The sequence below is a fragment of the Seriola lalandi genome, unplaced genomic scaffold (assembly GCF_002814215.2).
Source record: "Seriola lalandi dorsalis isolate HSWRI2012SDOR001 ecotype SW California unplaced genomic scaffold, Sedor1 jcf7180002054582, whole genome shotgun sequence".
NCBI classification, from domain to species: Eukaryota; Metazoa; Chordata; class Actinopteri; order Carangiformes; family Carangidae; genus Seriola; species Seriola lalandi.
This window is the reverse complement of record NW_019525135.1, coordinates 183564-203032: the sequence shown is the minus strand read 5'-3', so window position 1 is coordinate 203032 and position 19469 is coordinate 183564. Positions and strand designations below refer to the sequence as shown.

At 39.4% G+C, this 19469-nt stretch overlaps 1 protein-coding gene across 4 annotated transcripts in view; it reads right to left on the bottom strand.

Annotated features, from left to right (window-relative positions):
• Positions 1-19469, bottom strand: part of tbc1d1 (TBC1 (tre-2/USP6, BUB2, cdc16) domain family, member 1) — a 47561-nt gene that overhangs the window by 18173 nt on the left and 9919 nt on the right. For 3 of the 4 annotated variants that reach the window (XM_023418492.2, XM_087177153.1, XM_023418494.2), the window contains 12 exons: positions 12238-12828; positions 10584-10673; positions 10392-10496; positions 9290-9422; positions 7502-7593; positions 6648-6764; positions 6226-6351; positions 5821-5969; positions 4813-5076; positions 3859-3975; positions 3502-3615; positions 3140-3273 (listed from right to left, as the gene is read on the bottom strand). In XM_023418492.2, the coding sequence (XP_023274260.1) occupies positions 3140-3273; positions 3502-3615; positions 3859-3975; positions 4813-5076; positions 5821-5969; positions 6226-6351; positions 6648-6764; positions 7502-7593; positions 9290-9422; positions 10392-10496; positions 10584-10673; positions 12238-12828 (2032 nt within the window). The remainder of the gene's footprint in view (positions 1-3139; positions 3274-3501; positions 3616-3858; positions 3976-4812; positions 5077-5820; positions 5970-6225; positions 6352-6647; positions 6765-7501; positions 7594-9289; positions 9423-10391; positions 10497-10583; positions 10674-12237; positions 12829-19469) is intronic. The other variant, XM_023418493.2, reaches the window with a different exon arrangement.

The window sequence follows — 19469 nt, the reverse complement described above, 5'->3', positions numbered from 1 at the left end:
TCATTACCCCTGCAAAAAAAAAAAAAAAAAAAACTTTGTGAAGCCTGTTGAGACTGCATCAGAGAGGTGTTGAACTGTATGGAAATGTGTATGGTTGCAGTGTCGGTAAAGCCAGAATTTTAGGTTTTGGCACCTCTCAGTGGTAGCATAAAAAACACACAGTGGCAGACAGCAGTGCATGACTTTCCACACAAAGTTACGAGTAGGAACCGCTAAACCTGTTTTCTAATGAAGTTTTCTTATATTTGGCATATTCTGCCATGACTGTGGGAATTTTTCAAGAGCTTAATTTCACTCATTTGTATAGCTGTAATCTGTTATTTCACTCATTCCTCTGGATAAAAAAAAAAAAAAAAAATCACAATTGCAATGGCAGCTACAGAAGTCAGTGCCATTAAGCTGAAAATATGACACAGGTCCAAGCAACACTGGCATCGCAAGACTTGTATCAAAACAGCCATCCCTATTGTTTTTGACGTGGAAAGTGCCCCTGTTTATTTTTCAGATTCAATACCAGTTGACACTTTATCTCACTTGGCATATCTTTGCTACTGTACCTTCACCTTTGTACTTAGGTGACAGTACCTGAAATACAAATAACATACAAAAATCCTTGGTAATATATCAAGCTATTATGTTCTATATGTATTATGATTAATTTGTTTGTTCCACACTGTGAAACATTCAAATGGACAAAGACCATGAAATTACATGCATCATATGATGAGGTATTTTTGAACATCAGGTAGTTCAGACGCACAAAAGATGCCTGAAAGTTTCTGGCAAGCAAAAATCAAAAATAACAGACTACTTTTTTTTTTTTTTTTACTGTGTTTGCTCTGCATACAGGCATTACAGTGCAACCAACCCAACTATATCAACTGTCAACACTTCTTCTGTCACACACACACACACACACACACACACACACACACACACACACACACAATCATCAAAAGGCGTGATTTGAGGACATGCAAGCACAAGCTTGATTCCCAACTCTGCACAGGCAGACGGGGATCATGTGATTGATAATTTCAAAGTTATCTGTGGTTAAAACATGATTTCACTGTAGGCAAGACACAGCTTTCTACTTGTACCCTTCACACTGCTACAATATTTGACAGAGCTGCCAATCTGCAGGCAGACGCGCTTTGGTTATGTTTACATTAAAGCTTTTCATCAAGTCTGTTTCATTTCATGACAGTCTTCATTGTTAAACATTAGCCCAATAGACAAAAATCAACTGATAACATGACACAGAGCAATGTAAGCTCAATTAGAAATGCAAAATTCAAAGCTCCAAAACAAGAAAAAGCTGCCACAGCCATGTGGCCGTCAATCTTTAGTCTTAAGTTTAGATGCTGTAAGGGCTACTAGCTATGTTGAGAACTTCATTCCAATTCTTTTATTGGAATTTAAATTGCCATTCAAACCATAGTTTTTGAATACATTGACAAGGTGCTTTTAAAGACCAGAAAGGAATATGACTCGGGTCTATTTCGTCATGTTAGTATGTTTTACACATGATTTCTATTTTTAGATTTCAAAGGTAAATAAGCAGTGGATACTGTACTGGTCCTCAGAGCAGTCAGTTCTGGATGTTTGGTTGACATATATTAGTTTAAAAAAATCCCACAGCACTCTGCATTATAAACCATAACTACTTGAATAGACATGAAAAACAACATGTAACCATCACGTTAAATGGAAGAGTGACACTAAGTGGAAAGGCTTTCTCACTGCACCATTGTCAACACGTGGGGACTTAATGTGGCCGTTTTTAATAATAGCACAGGTGATGAAGCAGTGTCTTGCTCATGTTCATTTATTTTGGAAGCCTATAAAGCATACAGTACATGTACGCGTTTACAAAGGTGTCTTGAACTTGAACTGTCTTCTTCCTTAGAAGAAGACATGTTGAACTTTGCAACTGAGGCATGAAGAGTAATCCTAGTGTTTTGCTTGTCAAAGCTCTTATGTACACACAGACACACTTACAATCACCAAGTGCACAAAGCTGGTATTTTTGTTATTTTGGCAACAAGAGAGAAAACTAAGAGATGTCATACTGTTTGGTAACAGTAAGCAAAATATGTGCATAACTCAGTCAAAAGAAATCATATCACAGAATTTTCACTGTCTCAAATGCCCTTAAACGCACTTTCCTGTGTAGTACACTTTGTTTTAAGCTTTGGAGTGAGAAGTCCGCCTTTTTGTTCCAGATGTCAGCCTGGATAATGTTAAAAATGGTGTGCATTAGTACAAAGGAAATGCTAAAAAGACATGTTACATTCCTCTTTTCCGCATGTAAGTAACTGTGTCATATTTACATACACATTTCGGTTAGTGTAGTAACATACATCCTCGATGTGGCCCCACTGTACATATGGACAAATGTTATCTTACTTTTTATTGTCGGAAAAAGTGCAGCACATATTTAGTAAATCAATAATCTTTCTCTCCCATGTGCTCTGGGTTTTTGTTCGTGTTGATGTATTTAAAGGCTTTATACGCAACATTCAGAAAACCCTTAACGACACTGGTGGAACTGAAGTATCCTGTGCTCGCATGCATGCTCACACTTTGTAAGTTGGTGCAAGTCAGAATCCTGGGCATCAGCCAAAACAGTGATGTGACATACACAAGACTGAACATGATTAACTGGCATCATGTTGATAGATGAGGTAACTGAAGTTACACTTTCCTTTTAGTTTGACAATAAACTCTATTTGAGACTATAGACTTGACTCTCCAGCGCTGCTACAGAGCTAAAACAGAGTGTGAAGATAGGCTATGCGAGACTAAGATTAATGATGTACAATGCTTTACATTCTTACAAAAATAGTAAAATACCTGGTGAGGACTCAATCACCAGTTTTAATCCAAGGAAACAGTTGCTTTTATAGAAAATACAATTTTCTTTGTGACTGACCAACTCAGCAGACCCTTGACCAACACCGAGATGGAATCCATTCCAGCAAACTGGACAGGTGAGGCATATTAAAGCCTGAACTTTCTTTGGGACTGATAATAACAGACATTGTCGAAGTCAGTGTCTTACTACAATGGCCACTGCCTGGCCTCATGGGGAACCCTGTATAAAGAAAAATAAATTTGTGAGACTGTGTACTCTTACCGTTGGTGTCTGTGTTCTTCTGAGGTGTAGCGACCCGTAGGAAGATCTGCTGCCTCCATGAGTGGCGGTGACTGCGCAGAGGGCTTTCTCCAACCCCACATGCTGCACTTGGCGTAGAGAGAGCCGCTACATCACTGAAAACACAAACAAGCACACACAGAGAAGGTTACATGTACCCTGTTAAACATGCAATAGGTCATACTATACTGTTTACACATATACACACGCCTATACACGTGTATATATCAAATAATAGAGACATGAAATCAGTGAAAGGAATCTATGAGAAAGAAACACAAATTATTATTATTATGCTTTACACACAAACATGGCATGATTGTTTGGTGTACATGTGTATGTACCTGCTCTTTGGCTCAGGACAATCATTCTCTTGGACAGGAGCCAGAAATTGAAATTTCAGAAAATTAGGGACAGAGGAGGAGGAGTGGAGACGAGCACGCAGACCACCCAGAGGACTGAGATGGAGTGATGGAGGTGACAAAAGGAGGCAAAACAGAGATGAAAAGAGAAACTTAGGCCCCAATCCACACAGACACATTTTGCTTGGGAGAAATGCTTTTGAACTCCATTTATGTCAATAGAAGGATGTGACTCCTAGCGCTCATGCAGACTATGACATGGTGGTGTTTTTGTGTTGCAGAGCACTAAAATGAGAGATACTGCATGGGCTGAACAGAGAACCAGTGCAGGATTCTCACCTTCTTTTATTGAGCCGGGCTCCAGAAGAAGGGGAGGAAGGATGATGAGGGAGCAGAGGAGAGGGGGATGAAGGGCAGGGAGGAACAGGAGGAAGGGCGGAGTCGGTTGGTGCAAGTCTGAGAATCAGTGCAAATATAAAGAAGGAAGGGAAAGAAAAGGTGCAAAAAAAAGTCAAAGACACTGAAAAAAAGCATGTAAACAGAAAAAAAGTAAAGCGAAAAAGCACGGAAATGGAAGAAAATAGTTTTTTGAAGGCAGCGCTTGGAGATAGAGTGTGAAAAGCTATTCTCAAGAATTTTGGTTGACTATCAAGATTTTAAGAAATGAAGCATCACTTCTCTGACATGAGCTCAACCACTTAATGCATTAAGATAGCTGTATACTCCTATACATAGTTCTTTATAACTCCTATTTATTTTCCTCTACTTATACAGTAAATGTGCATATGACTCATGTATTCCGCAACCCATGAGACTAATTCCTGGTCATTTCTATTTATAAAACGTTGAGTCTGCAAGTGCAGTTCCATACACATCACTGACAGACCACATACTTATACAGAAATACATACAGTAAAATTTAAATGAATGCTATAAATAGCAAATAAGTTTTCATTTCACTTTCCCTCTCACACTTCCTTCCTCTAAACCCTAACCCTTATTTACCGCTTTCCTTCTTTCTTTTGCTTTCATCTCTCCCTTACAAGACCATGCTCTTTCTCCACATGAGATCAATATGGGAAAACCTTCAGATTGCAACACATCAATCATTTAGCTCCGGAAATACCTGCATCCAATACCTTCATGTACTATATTTCAGATCCCACAATACTGAATAACTGGCCACATTCTCACATTCTACTGTCCAGCAACATTTAGTCCTCCACCATTGCTTTGTTTGTGTTGTTGCCAACGCACACTATCAATACAACCATACACAAACACTTCCCTTACTTGCTCTGGTGTGGCGTGTCAGTGCTGACGGAGTAGTGCCGCACGAGCTTGGGCTTGTTAGCAGCAGTGGGGTCCTGTGGAGTGTGAATCAGCGTGTGCACCGGTGAGTACTCAAGTACTGATGAGGGAGTGGGAGGGTGGCTGAAGGTGCTGGCCCGTCGACGGAAGCCCTGTGGCTGCACATCACCAGGTAAAGAGGAGGAGGAGGGGGACAGGGGTAGAGAGGTGTCAAGGCGCTTCAGGTCTCCTGTTGAGTTGTGGCACCTGAAAAAAAATGACACAGGAAGAGAGTTAGGAGAAATAAATGGTATGATATTGTATATACAAGCCTAATGCAATCCCATACAAAAAAAGCTCAACAGAAAACTCTGTTTACAATATACACTACCTAGACTTCTAAGTCTGTTTTTGGTGACAAGAAAAACACCTAAAAAGCATGTATGGAAAAAACAACTTTTTGTTTTTCAATCAATTCTATCAATTTTTCCATCTGGCCACAACTTCCATAATAAACCTCCATATTGGAGGCTTTCAACATAACCCTCACTATCCCCAGCTCCCACATTCATGAACAATTTTGCTAGAGTCATAGTTTAAGACTGTGAAATTATAGTTGTACCACTGGGTTTACAGGGGTTTGTCTGACAGTTTGCCTCGCAGCTACCCACCACCTGATCCAACTCGGAGAGTGAGCAGTTGACAGCTCTGTTGGCAGGTGTCAGGACATCAAAGCTCCAATCTTTGCCTTCCACCCAGATGGCAATGCACTAGACGACTACACCTAAGCTCACAGGTGTTGTTGTGGTATTGCGGCAGAACCTGATTATTATGTCAAGCTGAGCCTGACCAGGCTTATGACTACAGGCCTGATGACAAGGCCCCTGACTTATATAAGGGTCACAAAAATCATGAAAACCAAGATAAACAAGAAGAACGCTCTGACAACAGTGACTGCTGTGACCCGAGATACGAGTCAGTGTGTGGGCATGTGTGTTTAGGTGTGTTTACCTGAGTGGGCTGGTGGGTCGTAGCTGAGAGGAGGCAGGCAAGGGGTCATCTAAGCAGGGCTGGTCCTGACTGCTGTTGACAGTACAGATGGAAGAGCTGCTGTCACTTCCTTCACTGTTGTCCCTCTGAGCTCTGGCCTTGCTGCTCCCCTGCCAAGAACACACACGCAAAGCTTATGACTGTAGCTTTTACATGCAAACAAACACTGCAAACCAGGACACTTCTTTAGGGACTCTTATTTGGTAAAACACCATTTCTGTGGTCAAAATGTAATGGTTCATAATCTCTGAAAACAAAAACTACCATCTCTACTTGCATGTAGATTTCAAAGTAATGATATCATTCCTCATACACAAGTGCACACTTGTGCATAAATGCACACAAAAAAAAAACATGTGTTGTTACCTTCCAGATGCCCTCCAGGGACTCAGTGAGAGAGCGCTTGGCTCGACTCTTGAACTGCTCAAGTCGCTGGCGGCTGCTACTCTGCTGCTGCGCCTCCACAGGGGCCAGACCTGCCTCCTCACACACCTATATATACATGGAGAGAGGAATTGACATAGAGAGACAGACAGAGAAGGCACAAAAGTGACTGAGTGAGAGGGAGGATCACATAGTCTGACAGTTACTTGTTTGTTTGTGTAAATGAAAGATATAAAAATATCTTTTTCCAGACATCTTTCCTGGGTGACTTATTCTGTCATGGAATTGTTGACACTTTTGAGGAAATATAGGACATATTTGGAATAGAAACAGGAAATGAATATTACAAAGCAAAGACAGAGCTGTTAGATTGTGGATGCACATTATATAGGTGCAAAAGTTACCTGTTTGCCATCTCCAGGTAATGTGTGCTGATGACTCCTCTGTCTCTCCTCATAGAGATTCCTCAGTGAGGCCATTACCAACTCATTCTCTTCTTGATCGCTCTTAGGACGAGCCCTCTGGAGCACACAAACACAAATACATTCTTTAAATTAATTCATATTTATTCAACTCTGGCAAATATAAGTGATGTGAGGAACAGCTATTATAAAAAAAAAAACCTTACAAATCAGAAGCTTTTTGACTGTAAAACACAATTACATTACATTGCCTGACTGTGGTGGAAACGTCATGCTGTTATAGCGCAGGTCGCTAAGATAAAGACAGATAATCTCCAAGGTCAGGAGACACATAAACTGCTGTGCTAACAGAGACATCTTACACATTACACACTGCTGCAGTGTTGCAGTTCAGCTGTATCACCAGCAGATGTCAGCTGAGTCATAGTGGGTTTGTGGGTACTCATCTCTTCTTCTTTTACCACTTCTAATACGTTTGCTTTTGACATCACTAGATCCAAAGACATTATTGATTTCCAACAGTTAAATAGAAGTACTAAATCAATCAGTTGCACTGTTGTTTCTGGAAAAGACACAATAACATTAAGTGAGCTAAAGAGAGAAAAAAAAAACTGAGATAAAGAGGTGTCAGATTTATTTAAGTCATGTGTAAAGCAGGACGAATGCGTCACTGTAAACCCCCACATGAAAATCTTGTGATTCTACAGTGATTCAGTCATGCTGAACGTACAAAACTGCAGACTGACTGGTTTCTTATCTTGCTGCAGTCACCTCAAAGGGAGCTCTAGGAATTCACACATTGCTCTTTAGGTGCACAGACAGAACAGACACATTACCATAGTGTTTTCAAAGACTGATGCTTGCTCCTGATTGTCCAGAGTGGCCAAGTGTCTCTGAAGCTCCAGTTTGGTTTTAGATGGGTGTAGACCTGAAAATGATGCAAATACAGTTTTAAAATACATTAAAAGGCAAAGCTAGGCTCACCTCATATTTGTTTTACATAATAGCAGATGCATGTTTGTATCGTCCTAGTGTCCTGGTATCTTGGTCACATTATTCAGTAGCATAGTATCTAGTCTTCCCTAATGCCTAATGGATGCAGTTATCTATATAAATAAAAAGTATGAATACATTTGTTACAAAAAAAAAAACTAAATTAAAGGAGCTATTTGTTGTGAGCATGTAAAAAAATAAATCAACCTTGCCACAATCAACATATCAACTCTGCCTCCATTAGACCTAAACCATCAATACCTGGACATTACTTATGTCTCAGCATTTCACACATCATATTAAATGATCAGAGATGTTAAGAAATGAAAACCTTATCAGCCACAGCAACTCATACACCATGGCATCCAAACTCCGATTAATGTAACAGCCAGAATATGCCCCACAAATGAATGACTGATACTGTATAAGATACGTATACCAAAACAGTTTGACTACCGTTACCGTGATACTATAAGATACAAGTCAATTTTATTCATATAACCCAATATCTCAAATCACAAATTTTCCTTAGTGGACAATCTTTACAGCACAGGCCACAATCTGTCCTTATATCGGACAAGTAGAAACGTCCCAAAAAACCCTTTAATTGAAGAAAAAAGACAAAACTCTCAGGAAGAGCAGCCGACATGCAATAAATATCATACGTACAGAATAGACCAACAAAGCAAAGTTATAGTATATATATACTGTATGTATTGTAAACATGTACTAGTACTGTATGTAAACACTGGATAGAGTACAATAACATTAAAGAGTCAAAACACAGCTGAATCTGACAAGGTTATCACACTGTTTAACTACTCAGTACATTCAGAGCTCCAGCAATAGGCTGTTGCTGATCGATTCAAATGTTTAGACAGGTATTACTTTTCTAAATGCTTTAAATGCACCGGATAGCTTCTTGGTACATTGTAACTTGAAAACCAGGAAACTTGAAATGGTTCGTATGTAATGCTATTATCACGGCCAACAGTTACCTAGATTCTTACTAAATTACCACTTGTGCCTCTACGGTTGTCAGATGGTTTTGTAACATTTTCAATATGGCAGTTGGGTGTCCAGCTGACAACTGTGCTGTTTCTGTCTAGATCACACTGCAGCAGTGGCTATATCTGTCCTTTTCCTTCTTTCATCCATCTCATTCATGTCAACTTGCAGACGCATTTGATACGTACATCAAATATTTATGAAATGCAGCTGTAGGCTCAGCCTTTTAGCGCTGTATTAAAATAGTTAATTTCTTTGCTGGATTTAAAGTGCTAAATGTACAAATGGCTGAACAGAATGGCTCTTTTATTCTACAAGTATACTAAGCTGTATGAATTTGACAATCAATATCGATATGACTTCCACACCCAGACTGCAGTGTAAATCTCCAACTTGTGTTTATGTGCCATCTTACCCTTCTCTCCCCTTAAGAGGGCCACGATGTGTTTTGTGTTGATGTGTTTTTATCCTTGACAGTTTAACTATATGGCAGGACTGGGTAGCCGCAGCCTTGCATTTACTTTTACCGTTGTCAAATAAATCTGTGTAACCAATTATAATTCTTTATAGCTTCTTCATTTTTCACTCATGCGCTGTCAAGGAGACCAGGGACCGTTTCCTACCTTCTATCCTCTCACACAGCCTGTGGAGCTGCTGCATGGGGCAGCTGTCACACTGCTGGCTCTGGGTCTTTGCATTCTGCTGCAGGGCTGCCACAGAGAACGCCTGCTTCAAAGTCAGCATGATCTCGTCCACCTGCAAGAGCAAATAACAGCACTTTCATCTGTTCTTTCGTCATGCAACCTTCAATAATTTTTAAGTGCATTCATCAGTTTGCTTCTACCTGTATTTATTTACATTGGCTTCTTTCAAAGCCGTATTACACTGTAGAACAATTATTAGAACAAATTCACCCCACACCACCAAATGAGATTTTAAATATTGAAAGACTTTAAATATTCAGGGTTCCATTCTGTTACAATGCCTAGAACTCTCATTTCCTAATTCAAGATAAATTTTAATATATGTGGGACATCTGTGAGAATTTGTATGTGGTATAAAACTGGCAGAAGTAAAAAATATATCACAATAAATAAATACATTACATGTAACAAAGAGAAAGATATGCAGTGTTTCCCCACAGGTTGTTTTCTGTGGCAGCAATATCAGGTTCAGTGACTATATAAAAAATAATATACGAACTAATCCCCCTGCAACAGTAGCTGCCATCTATACAGTACAGTACATCCATCTAATGACCGACGCTTTTCATCAACCTGACAGTCCATTTGGCTTGTGTCAACACAGGCATGTGTTGACTCAGTGGCACACAGAGTCATTGAGTCACAAGTCTATAGAATTAAGAGCAGCATTTACTCTCGACCATTAGAAAACAACATTGGTGACAAATGCCAGCTTCATGCAGTGTAGCACTCGAATTTAAATCCAAAGCAAACTTGCGAAGTGTTAAACTAAACTGAGTGGGCTGATTAAATACTAAAACTGAGTGGGAAGCACTAATAGGGAAATATAAGAGAATTGGCAACGGGAAATACATATAACTCCACTGAGAATTATATTCATACAAACAGTTACAAAAAAGTATTTTCTAGGTGTATATAAGTGTATTAAAAATGAATATATGCCTATTAGGATTTGTGCCTTGCCAATTGTTACTTTGAAAAACTATGAGTGGAGATGACAATGCACATGACACCATCTCACCAGTGATTCGTCTGTACACTGGAAGACATAGCAAACAAAGTGGCAGCTCCCTCCTTCCACCGTTTCTCTGCAGATGAAGCCAAAATGATCCACGTGACGAATACCCTGGAAAGACATGAATGATAGTTTTAAAATCACACACAGACATATACAGACAGTTTAAACAGTATGTACAATTCCAGTGCTTTATACCTGTGAGCAGAAGGAGATTTCTCTGAAACTCTTCTCTATGGCAACTTTCTTAGTGTCTGGACTAACCAAGAAGATCTGAGACCTGCCAACCTAAAAGACAAAGGAAATACAGTTAGACTCTGTATATGGATGTGTTTTCATAGGTTGTGTGTGAGGTGAGTTTTTTTTGTGGTTTTGACACCAACAATGAACCTCACAACACAAAGTAGTCCCAGTTTCTCACATTGAACTGAGCTGCAACTACAAACCTTGATCAGTGATTGATGAATGATATAAATGAAAAGCTAAAAATAATATTTTTTTAACAGTCAAATGTGTCAAATGAGGCAGTTATTTATCTATTTATTTATGCTCAAAAAGTACCAGCGCATTTTCGACAATTCATCTTTAGGGGATATTCCTGTTCTCAACATCATTAGGATATGAGTCACCATCACGCCTAAACCTCAAGAAGGGAGTCAGTGGTGCATTATAAACAAGCCTGTTAACTCACAAGTGAAACTCTGAGCACAGCTATTCTCCTGCACTGTCCTTCTGTATCAAATATGAACCACATAATCAGACTCTTTCTAGAAGAAAAGGGGGTTTCATTTGTCTCTTCAAGACTAAGGAGAAAAAAATGAGGGGATGATGCAACCGGGATGACGTAATTTTGACTGCTATCCATGGCAGCAGTAGGATGTATCATCAATGTCAAAAGTATGTCTGCTGTATCTGCTGAGGAAGACAGCAACAGGCACTGGTGGTTCCTGTGCCAGCGGTCAACATTTCCTGTCTGAAGGACAAACAGGAAAACTCCTGTTGGCAGGAGGTCAGTAGAGGTCAAATAAAGGTCAATTAGGGGAGTGCGACCGGGCTCATTTTGAGCAGCACTCAGCATTCAATCTTGCTGAGTCATTAGGGGATTTATATTTTTCTCGTTGTTCTCTCCTCTCTGTCCTTTGTGAGTGACTGTGTTCTAGGCCTTGTCATTTAGAGAGTCCAAAATTGCACTTTACTACACTATAAAGTACTCCTCTTATTCTCAACAGACGTCTGAGAAAACCATTGTGTGAGCTGGACGAAAGACTTCTCATCTGAAAAGCAGTGTGTTTTGCAATATTGCCTTTGTTAAAATTTTTCTATGGTGGGTGATAACTAAACTGTGAAAAGATGATGCGATTCTGGTTTTAACCAGTAGTGGACTGGGTAATTTAATTTTATTGATGTGTTGACAGAACTTTATTGTATGAGGAATATTGGACATGTTTCTATTTGATTATGTAAAGTTATTTACATAACTGTATTGTGATACTTAATTAAATAAACCAACTAACTAGCTATCATGGTATAATCTTAATCTGTTAAGAATACAAGAAATGTATAACTGTTCTCACCAGAATGATGGTTACAGTGTCTATTAACAAACTACATTTACAGCAGCCTTGGTTCGGAAATCAAGCACAACATTTTCTGTTTATTCTTCATAGTGACAAAGGCATCACTTAACTCAATGCAACATATAAAATACCTTCAAAGAGACTGATGTTATTTTACAGTTGGACCAGGCTTATCAGGACTGCCATGCACAAATGAGACTGCTGCACCGCTCACTCAGTCACGTTGTAACTCACACGTCAGCACAGAGTTTAAAGAACAGATTTCTGAGAGTTACCGTAAACAGCATGGTCCTGTTCTCCCGCAGGCTGGTGGGCTGTACTTCAGCAGAGCGGGCAAGTGCATCAGTAGTGTTGGTGTGAGAAATCTCAGGTGAGAGTCCGTTCTCATCCAGGGCCTGCAGGCAGGGAAAGCTGGGGTCTCGCTTGAACAGGACAGGGCGCTTCCCGGTGGTGGGGCTCCCTGCAGAACCATTACCAACAGCACCACTTCCCAGTCCATTGGATTGGAAGGTTAATGCCCTCCTCAGCCCACCAACTAATCCCCCAACATTTCCTCCTTTATCGGTCGTCCCTGAGCCATGTAACTGGCTAAACTTCTCGATGCACTCATCAATGAGGGCGGGTGGGGCTTTCTTGTGAGCAACACTCACGCGGCCGCAAAACAGCACCTCAAACTTTTTGGCAAAAGCTGTCGGAGACACAGCAATGATGGGGGCTGCGGAAGTTGTCGTTGCAGAGAGATAAGAAAAACATGGTTCAGAGGGGTCACTGCCTCTGGTGGAAGTTTTGTTGGAAATGGTGGTGATATCATTGTTGCGTGCAGAGCTCTTGCCAGCCTGCCTCAACGTACTGATGATCTCAGGGACCTGGAGAGACAGTGAGAAAAAGATAAGAACTTGTAACAACTATGAAGAAACATTTTAGCTGGCCAACTTACAGTTATACTAAACTAACAGATAGGGACTGAGGAAGAAAACTGGGTGTTGAGAGTCTGTGAATATGATCACATACATCTGAGTATAACCTTGACGACAGTCACACATATAAATACCTGCCAGTACACAAGTACACAAAACCGCCTCTGTTGTAGTTATAGTAGTAAGACTCTCTAATGTGATCACATACACCTAAGAGCTGCATATGACAGTTAGGTATCTCTTCAGGTCTGTCTCTTTAGGTAACAGACATTAACGGCCCTCTTCATTTCTGAATGGTGGAATCTGACTGGGCGCTCACACTGTCCCAGCACTGAGGGCACATGTCCAGAAACATGTGGCTGCATAGAGTAGCAATAGTGGACACTGAAATAAAATCTAAAGAAATACTGCTTGGAACACAATTTTTCCATTTATCAAAGTAGATACCACACCTCACCATGATCTAACCTGCCATATGGTGTAATGTGTGTTATGGTTCCCTGGAATACAGCATCCCTTGTGATGTCTTCCGGCATTGAAAAGAAGCCAAATTGGGACCTTTTGTCTCAAAGCAGATTTTGTATTCACATTCCCTTTATTTGATTCCTTTCTTTCCCTTTTACCTCTTCACTATCTCCCTATAAACTTTGCTTACCCATTTTTTCTCTGTTAAAAAAATAAAAACCTAAAACTGGATATTTACCAGTATTTCCATCTTGGTATGTTTATATTGTGTGTATTTTAGATTTTTGTGTGCAAGCTAAATGCTCTCAGCATGCCACTGTTTATATCGAGACAAAAACAGGGGTAGGCACACAGCCACAAACACATTGTGACAGAGACTCAAAATACCACTGACTGAAGAAAAGGAGAGCAAATTCACGCCAATGCTCCAACAAAAACACACATTATACACTAACTTTGCAGAGCGATCATAAAAACACTGATAAAAGAAATTGAAACTGGCAATATTACATTGATTTAAAGTACCAGTTCAAATGTAAAGGCAAAAAATGCTGTTGACTTGTTCACCCGAAAGAGGTCCCATTCGGGGCCAGACTTCGCAGCAGCTGTTTACTGCAAAGCCCGTCTGCACCTGCTCGACAGGCAACGTCCTTTACCTAAATCTTAAAGCAGCAATAATCTATCTTTTTGGCCACTTCGCTATAGACACTGACACCTTATTCGCCTTATTAAGTTGCTGTGCTTAACATGTTCGTGAACAGACGCATATTTACATATTTATCAGACATGGAGCTACAGTATATTAGCATTCATGTGAGTTGTGTTTCTGGCAGCCTGGGGAATGTAAGTTCAATATTCACTCTCCTTCTAGCTTTGTTTTGTCTACATCATCTGTTGAGGGAAATTTCTGGCACTTAAATAGCTAAATACTTCCCATATGTTCACCAGCTAGTTGCTCATTTCATGCGCCTGCTGCTAAAAACAGCTGCTCGCTGCAGCCATAAAAGCCAAAAACAATGAGCTGAAAGACGATAAAAAAAAAAAAAAGTTCAGGGGAAATGCAGTCATTTGATAATTGATCATGAATCCACTTTCACATTTTATGTAGTTATTTGACCCATTGTTTGACCCAATATAAAAATATCAACCATTAACTTAATGAATGAATTAATAAATATCAATATTAAATCATAAGCTTTAAAAAATTTATACATTTAAGTAACCAAATCTTGAGAGAAGGGTAGAAGTCATATTTCACATAGAAATGGCCATATTTCTAAAATATGACACATTTTTATAATATTGTATTTAAATTATCATATGCAATGAGATACTACCACTTGCATTTTATTTTTTTGGAAAGGCCTCTGTAATCCTAGAATACATGTAATTCATGTATTGTACACAATAGCCCTGTCTTTCTGTCCCTACAAACACAGTGTCTCTGGCTGAAATCCCAAATGGATCCAAAAGTCAAACTATAGCAGCTTGTCAAAAAAATGGAACATGCCAAGTTGAAAACTTTCACTAAACACACTCGCTGACATTCATAAACTTGATTCAGGAAACCCCAATAATTACAGAGGTCACGTATTATGCTGATGTTGTATTACTTGGCTGTGAATATAGTCTATATAAAAACAAATTTCCACAATTCACAGATGCAAGCCTGTGTGAGAAAGAAGCACTGGAAACAGCAGAAAAAGCTTTATTGGATTCCTAAATATTTACGTAAAGATTGGATGGTTCATTATTCTCTCTCTTTCTCTCACACACACACACACACACGCACGCATGCACGCACGCACGCACGCACGCACGCACACGCACGCACACACACACACACACACACACACACACACAATAATTGCTGTGTGAGATAACGCCCAATCCCTGTTATTACATATATTCTGTTAATTTGTAAATGATTAAGCAAAATCTGCTGATAAGTGGCTATTGAGGGTTGAATGAGGATAGGCAAGAGCAAATGAACTGTAACTCAGGGCTCTCACTCACATAAAAATCCTTTTCTATTACCACTCTTTCCATGACTAACAGAGGATTTCCATGACCATTAAAGCAGTCTGACATATTGCTCCTGCCAATTTTAAACACAGACAAGCAGACAGAAGTTTAAGAGTGCTTAAAGAATAAAAAAAGAGGCTATGAGAGATTGGATAAACAGGCTCTGAACAAAAGGTCAACAGCCACTAAAAAGTAAAGCAGAAATAATGACACTGTGAAAACTTAAAAAGGTGATATCTAACATGTAGGTTATCATCTCCACAGACATTCAAAATAATAGCATCAACAACACAGTAAAAACCTGCACCACGAGTTCCTTTTGATTTGTAAATACTCATAGAGCCATATTCTGGTCTGCTGGCTAGACAAGCACTGATGACCTGTACTGTGTTTTGTTACAAACACATTTGCACTTGGTGATCCTTCTTATACACAGCAAGGACAATGTGTTCTGTTGATTTGTAGCTCATAATTGGCTACAGTTGCAACATCAACACTGTGTCTAAATGCTGATTATACAGCGAAAACTCAAACTAACTAAAGCTCCAGTAACACACAGATTAAAGAAAAATGTTGTCCCATGATTGTGTGAACCACTGGCATTTTGAGTTAATTATGATAAATAATGTAATAATTTGTTAATGCTTGTTTTGAAAGCCATCTCAATTTTGGACTGATTCAGCAGCTAAGCACACAGTGTTCTTTCGACAATGGAAAAGAAACATTTTTCAGTAAATTCTTACCAACACTGTTGCAGACGTTCCCACAAATGTGTTGCACTTGCAGTTATCTTTGCTTTCACATTTTGTCCAGCTCATCCCAAACCAGCTCGATAAGGTATAAGTTTGGATACTGTGCTGGTCTTCCATCATGTGAAGCCACAGTCTAGTTCTTTCCTTCTAATGTTTGGGGTCATAATCTTGTTGTGTGATGAACCCCTGACCAACCAGTAGGTCTTCCTTTGTTACTTTTAGACTTTTTCGCACCACTCTGATAATAATATACAGTACTACCTCCTGCAGTAATAATGCGTCAGAGGGTGTAATAACAGTTTGATCCAGGAGTTGTTTGAAATAACTTTCTTTTACTTGCTGCAATTCTATTTCTACAGCCTATTTTTACAGCCTTTTCTTGTCCTTTGAAATCTACATGTTTGACCTAAACTTTGTTTTTTTTTTTTTTTACCTTGGGGGTTTAATGCTTATGACAACAACAACAGCCTACTACCAACACACAATACACATGCTTCTGCTATTGTGGGCCCAGTTTGCTAAACCACACTGGCATTGTACCAGACCAAGGAACAAAAAGGAGGAAGTAGACGAGCTAAGCAGAAACAGTGGTTGAGTCACACATCAGTGATGTCATTAATGCGAGATGCCTGAACAGCTACTAAATCTACAGTCACATAGACAAACTTCCAGCTGGGTTGCGCTGTGTCTTGCCTCGGCATGAGGTGTGCTTACTCCTGCTCTTCTATCAAAACAATACCTGCCTTTATACTACAAGTGTTACTGGAGTTTTTACATCTTCAGACTGTTTCCCTTCTCCATGAGCCTTTAGAAGTAGGTGAGGTATTAAAATGAGACATTCAAAGGATGGGGTAGCCTTACAAAAGTATACACACAATCTAAAAGCTATTTTGTAATATATTCCTGAAGACACTGAGCAATGGCTGCTGTACACTGACTGACTGAGAGGATGAAAAGAAAAAAGAAAAAACATTAAACCATGCATTCTTCTTTTTCAGGTGGGTATGTAGCCCGGTTTGTTGGCCGGTTTGTTGTGTTAAAATGTGACCAATACTCTGCTCTATTCTGCTCTCCTGATGAAGCTACCATGGGTACAATAAAGGTAGATTCAACCTCTCTACGATCTAAGGTCCTTTAAAGTCAACAGAATGGAAAAAGGGAGAAGGAGATATACAGACAAAGAAACAGAAACGTAAAAGAAAAAGCTTCCACTAGTAAACTTAAGGCATGCTCAGCTCCAACACAAATTTCAATCACACATACTACAGATATTACTCACAATTACAACATTTGTGAGCTTTTAGATTTTACTTTATATTGTTTCTAAGTGCAACTTTTAGACATAATTTGCTCTGTGCTGCTTTCATAAACACGACATGTTGTGAAGACAAGGGGCTCACTTCCAAAGACAAGACTCATAACTAAACAGCGCTATAAAGAGAAAGACAAATGTACGTCCTACTAGCTCGTTTCCATGTCGAATAAAACTCTTAAGTAATGGTCACATACACAGAAACATAATTATAGATCCGATCATGTAACATTGTGGTAGAATGTGACACATGATATTTAACCATACCAGGTATATTACATAGAATACATAGAAGCTGTGACTCTGGGGCTAAATTGGGCCAAATCCGTACAGTGTCTGCCCAGTTTAACAGATCAGGTGCATACAGGCACAAGCTTTCAATGAATGAAGACCAATATTGCTGATTCTACAAAAAAAAACAAAAAAAACAATCAAGGATTTAGCCCATGACTAATTCCAAACCTTCTTACTCCAGCAGCGGTGCAACAATTCTTTTCATTAAATACATCTTTCATTTAAAATGTCTTTGCCATCCTTTACCCACGGACTCAAATACATCTTGCAGCTCCCATCTCCTTCTACTATCTCTTTAATTACAGCTTCATTTATTCATTCACTGCCTGTTTAACTCACATACACTCCGCATTCAGACACCATGTTTCTCACCCTCGAGCTTCTAGTGTCTACTTGTTTTTAATCACGCTGGCATGAGAGAGAAGTCTGCTATCTGTCCACTAACAACAGATGTCTCTCTGTTTTGCCTTCTCCCCTCCATCTACCCCTTCCTTTTCCTTCTGTTTTCACTCTTTGATTATCTGAAACACTTGAACCAATAAATACACTGCGTCCTTGCTCGTGCCTCTGCTCTTACTCCTTCACTCTCTTTTGTGTCCTTCTGGCATTAAAGATACACAACAGCCATAAAGAGGAGGAGGCTTTGTTTTCATTATTGTCTTGGTCTAGCCTTTTCTCATTGCAGCCCACCTACCCCAGTTTAACTCCCTCTGCTTTCTTTGGCTGATAGCCGCTCCTTAACTGCTCAGCATGATGATGTTATCAGCCTCTTCTACTTTCTCATACAGTCACTCCCTTCTCAAATCCATTTTCAGTTGAAACCTCTTTCTGAATTTCCCCATATGTCCACATAATAACACATAATATAACAAACATGGCTATTTCGCATGAAAAATATCACAGTTAATATTTTTCATGCTTCTTCCTTTGAGAGAGGTAAAACTGAAAGTAAAGCTGAAACAATAAGTCATTTCATTCATTAGAGAATCAATAGACAATTAAATGTCAACTATTTTGACAATTGATTAATCAAGAAAATAACCAACATGTTAATTGATAATAAAAATAATCATTTGTTGCAGCTCCAATGGAAGGTGTACTGTTTCTGTTTGTCTGATGATGCAGGAGAGAAAACAAATAAACAGTTTTTGAGAAATTCTGACTCTAGTAACTGATAGACTACCATGGATCTCTCCAACCGTGATGATCACCAACGAACACATTTCTTTGTATGTCATCATCATATATCATTCGTTCTTGGATTTCTTATTCCAATACTTCCCCTTTTAAACATCCAGTCCTACAACTTCCTTCATTTTATAGACTGCTTGTACAAGGCTAAAACGTCTGATTTGGAGTTGAGAGAAGAGGAGTTGAGGGAGGATTTGCTCCTCAGAGAGCAGCCTCAGCTATGGACACACATTACACAGTATCTTGTTCAGTGAAACGTTTACATGAGGCTGATCTCAGACAGGAAGGCAGCTGGACACAGCCTCAGGCTGTGATCCACAAACTTGGCCTCTCACAGAGGAACAACATTGAACAAGTATAGTCTTTCTCACCAGGCCAGAATTACACAGAACTACTGTAGTACTGACCTCGAAAAGAAGGAAGTTACACAAGTACCACCGGTAAACGAGAAGCTGCAAGTCAGGGCAACAGACAAAATAAACCTTTCAGTATTTGTCAAAGAGAGGAAAAGGGTCAAAGGTGAGGATCATATAAAGAGCATAGTCAGCTAC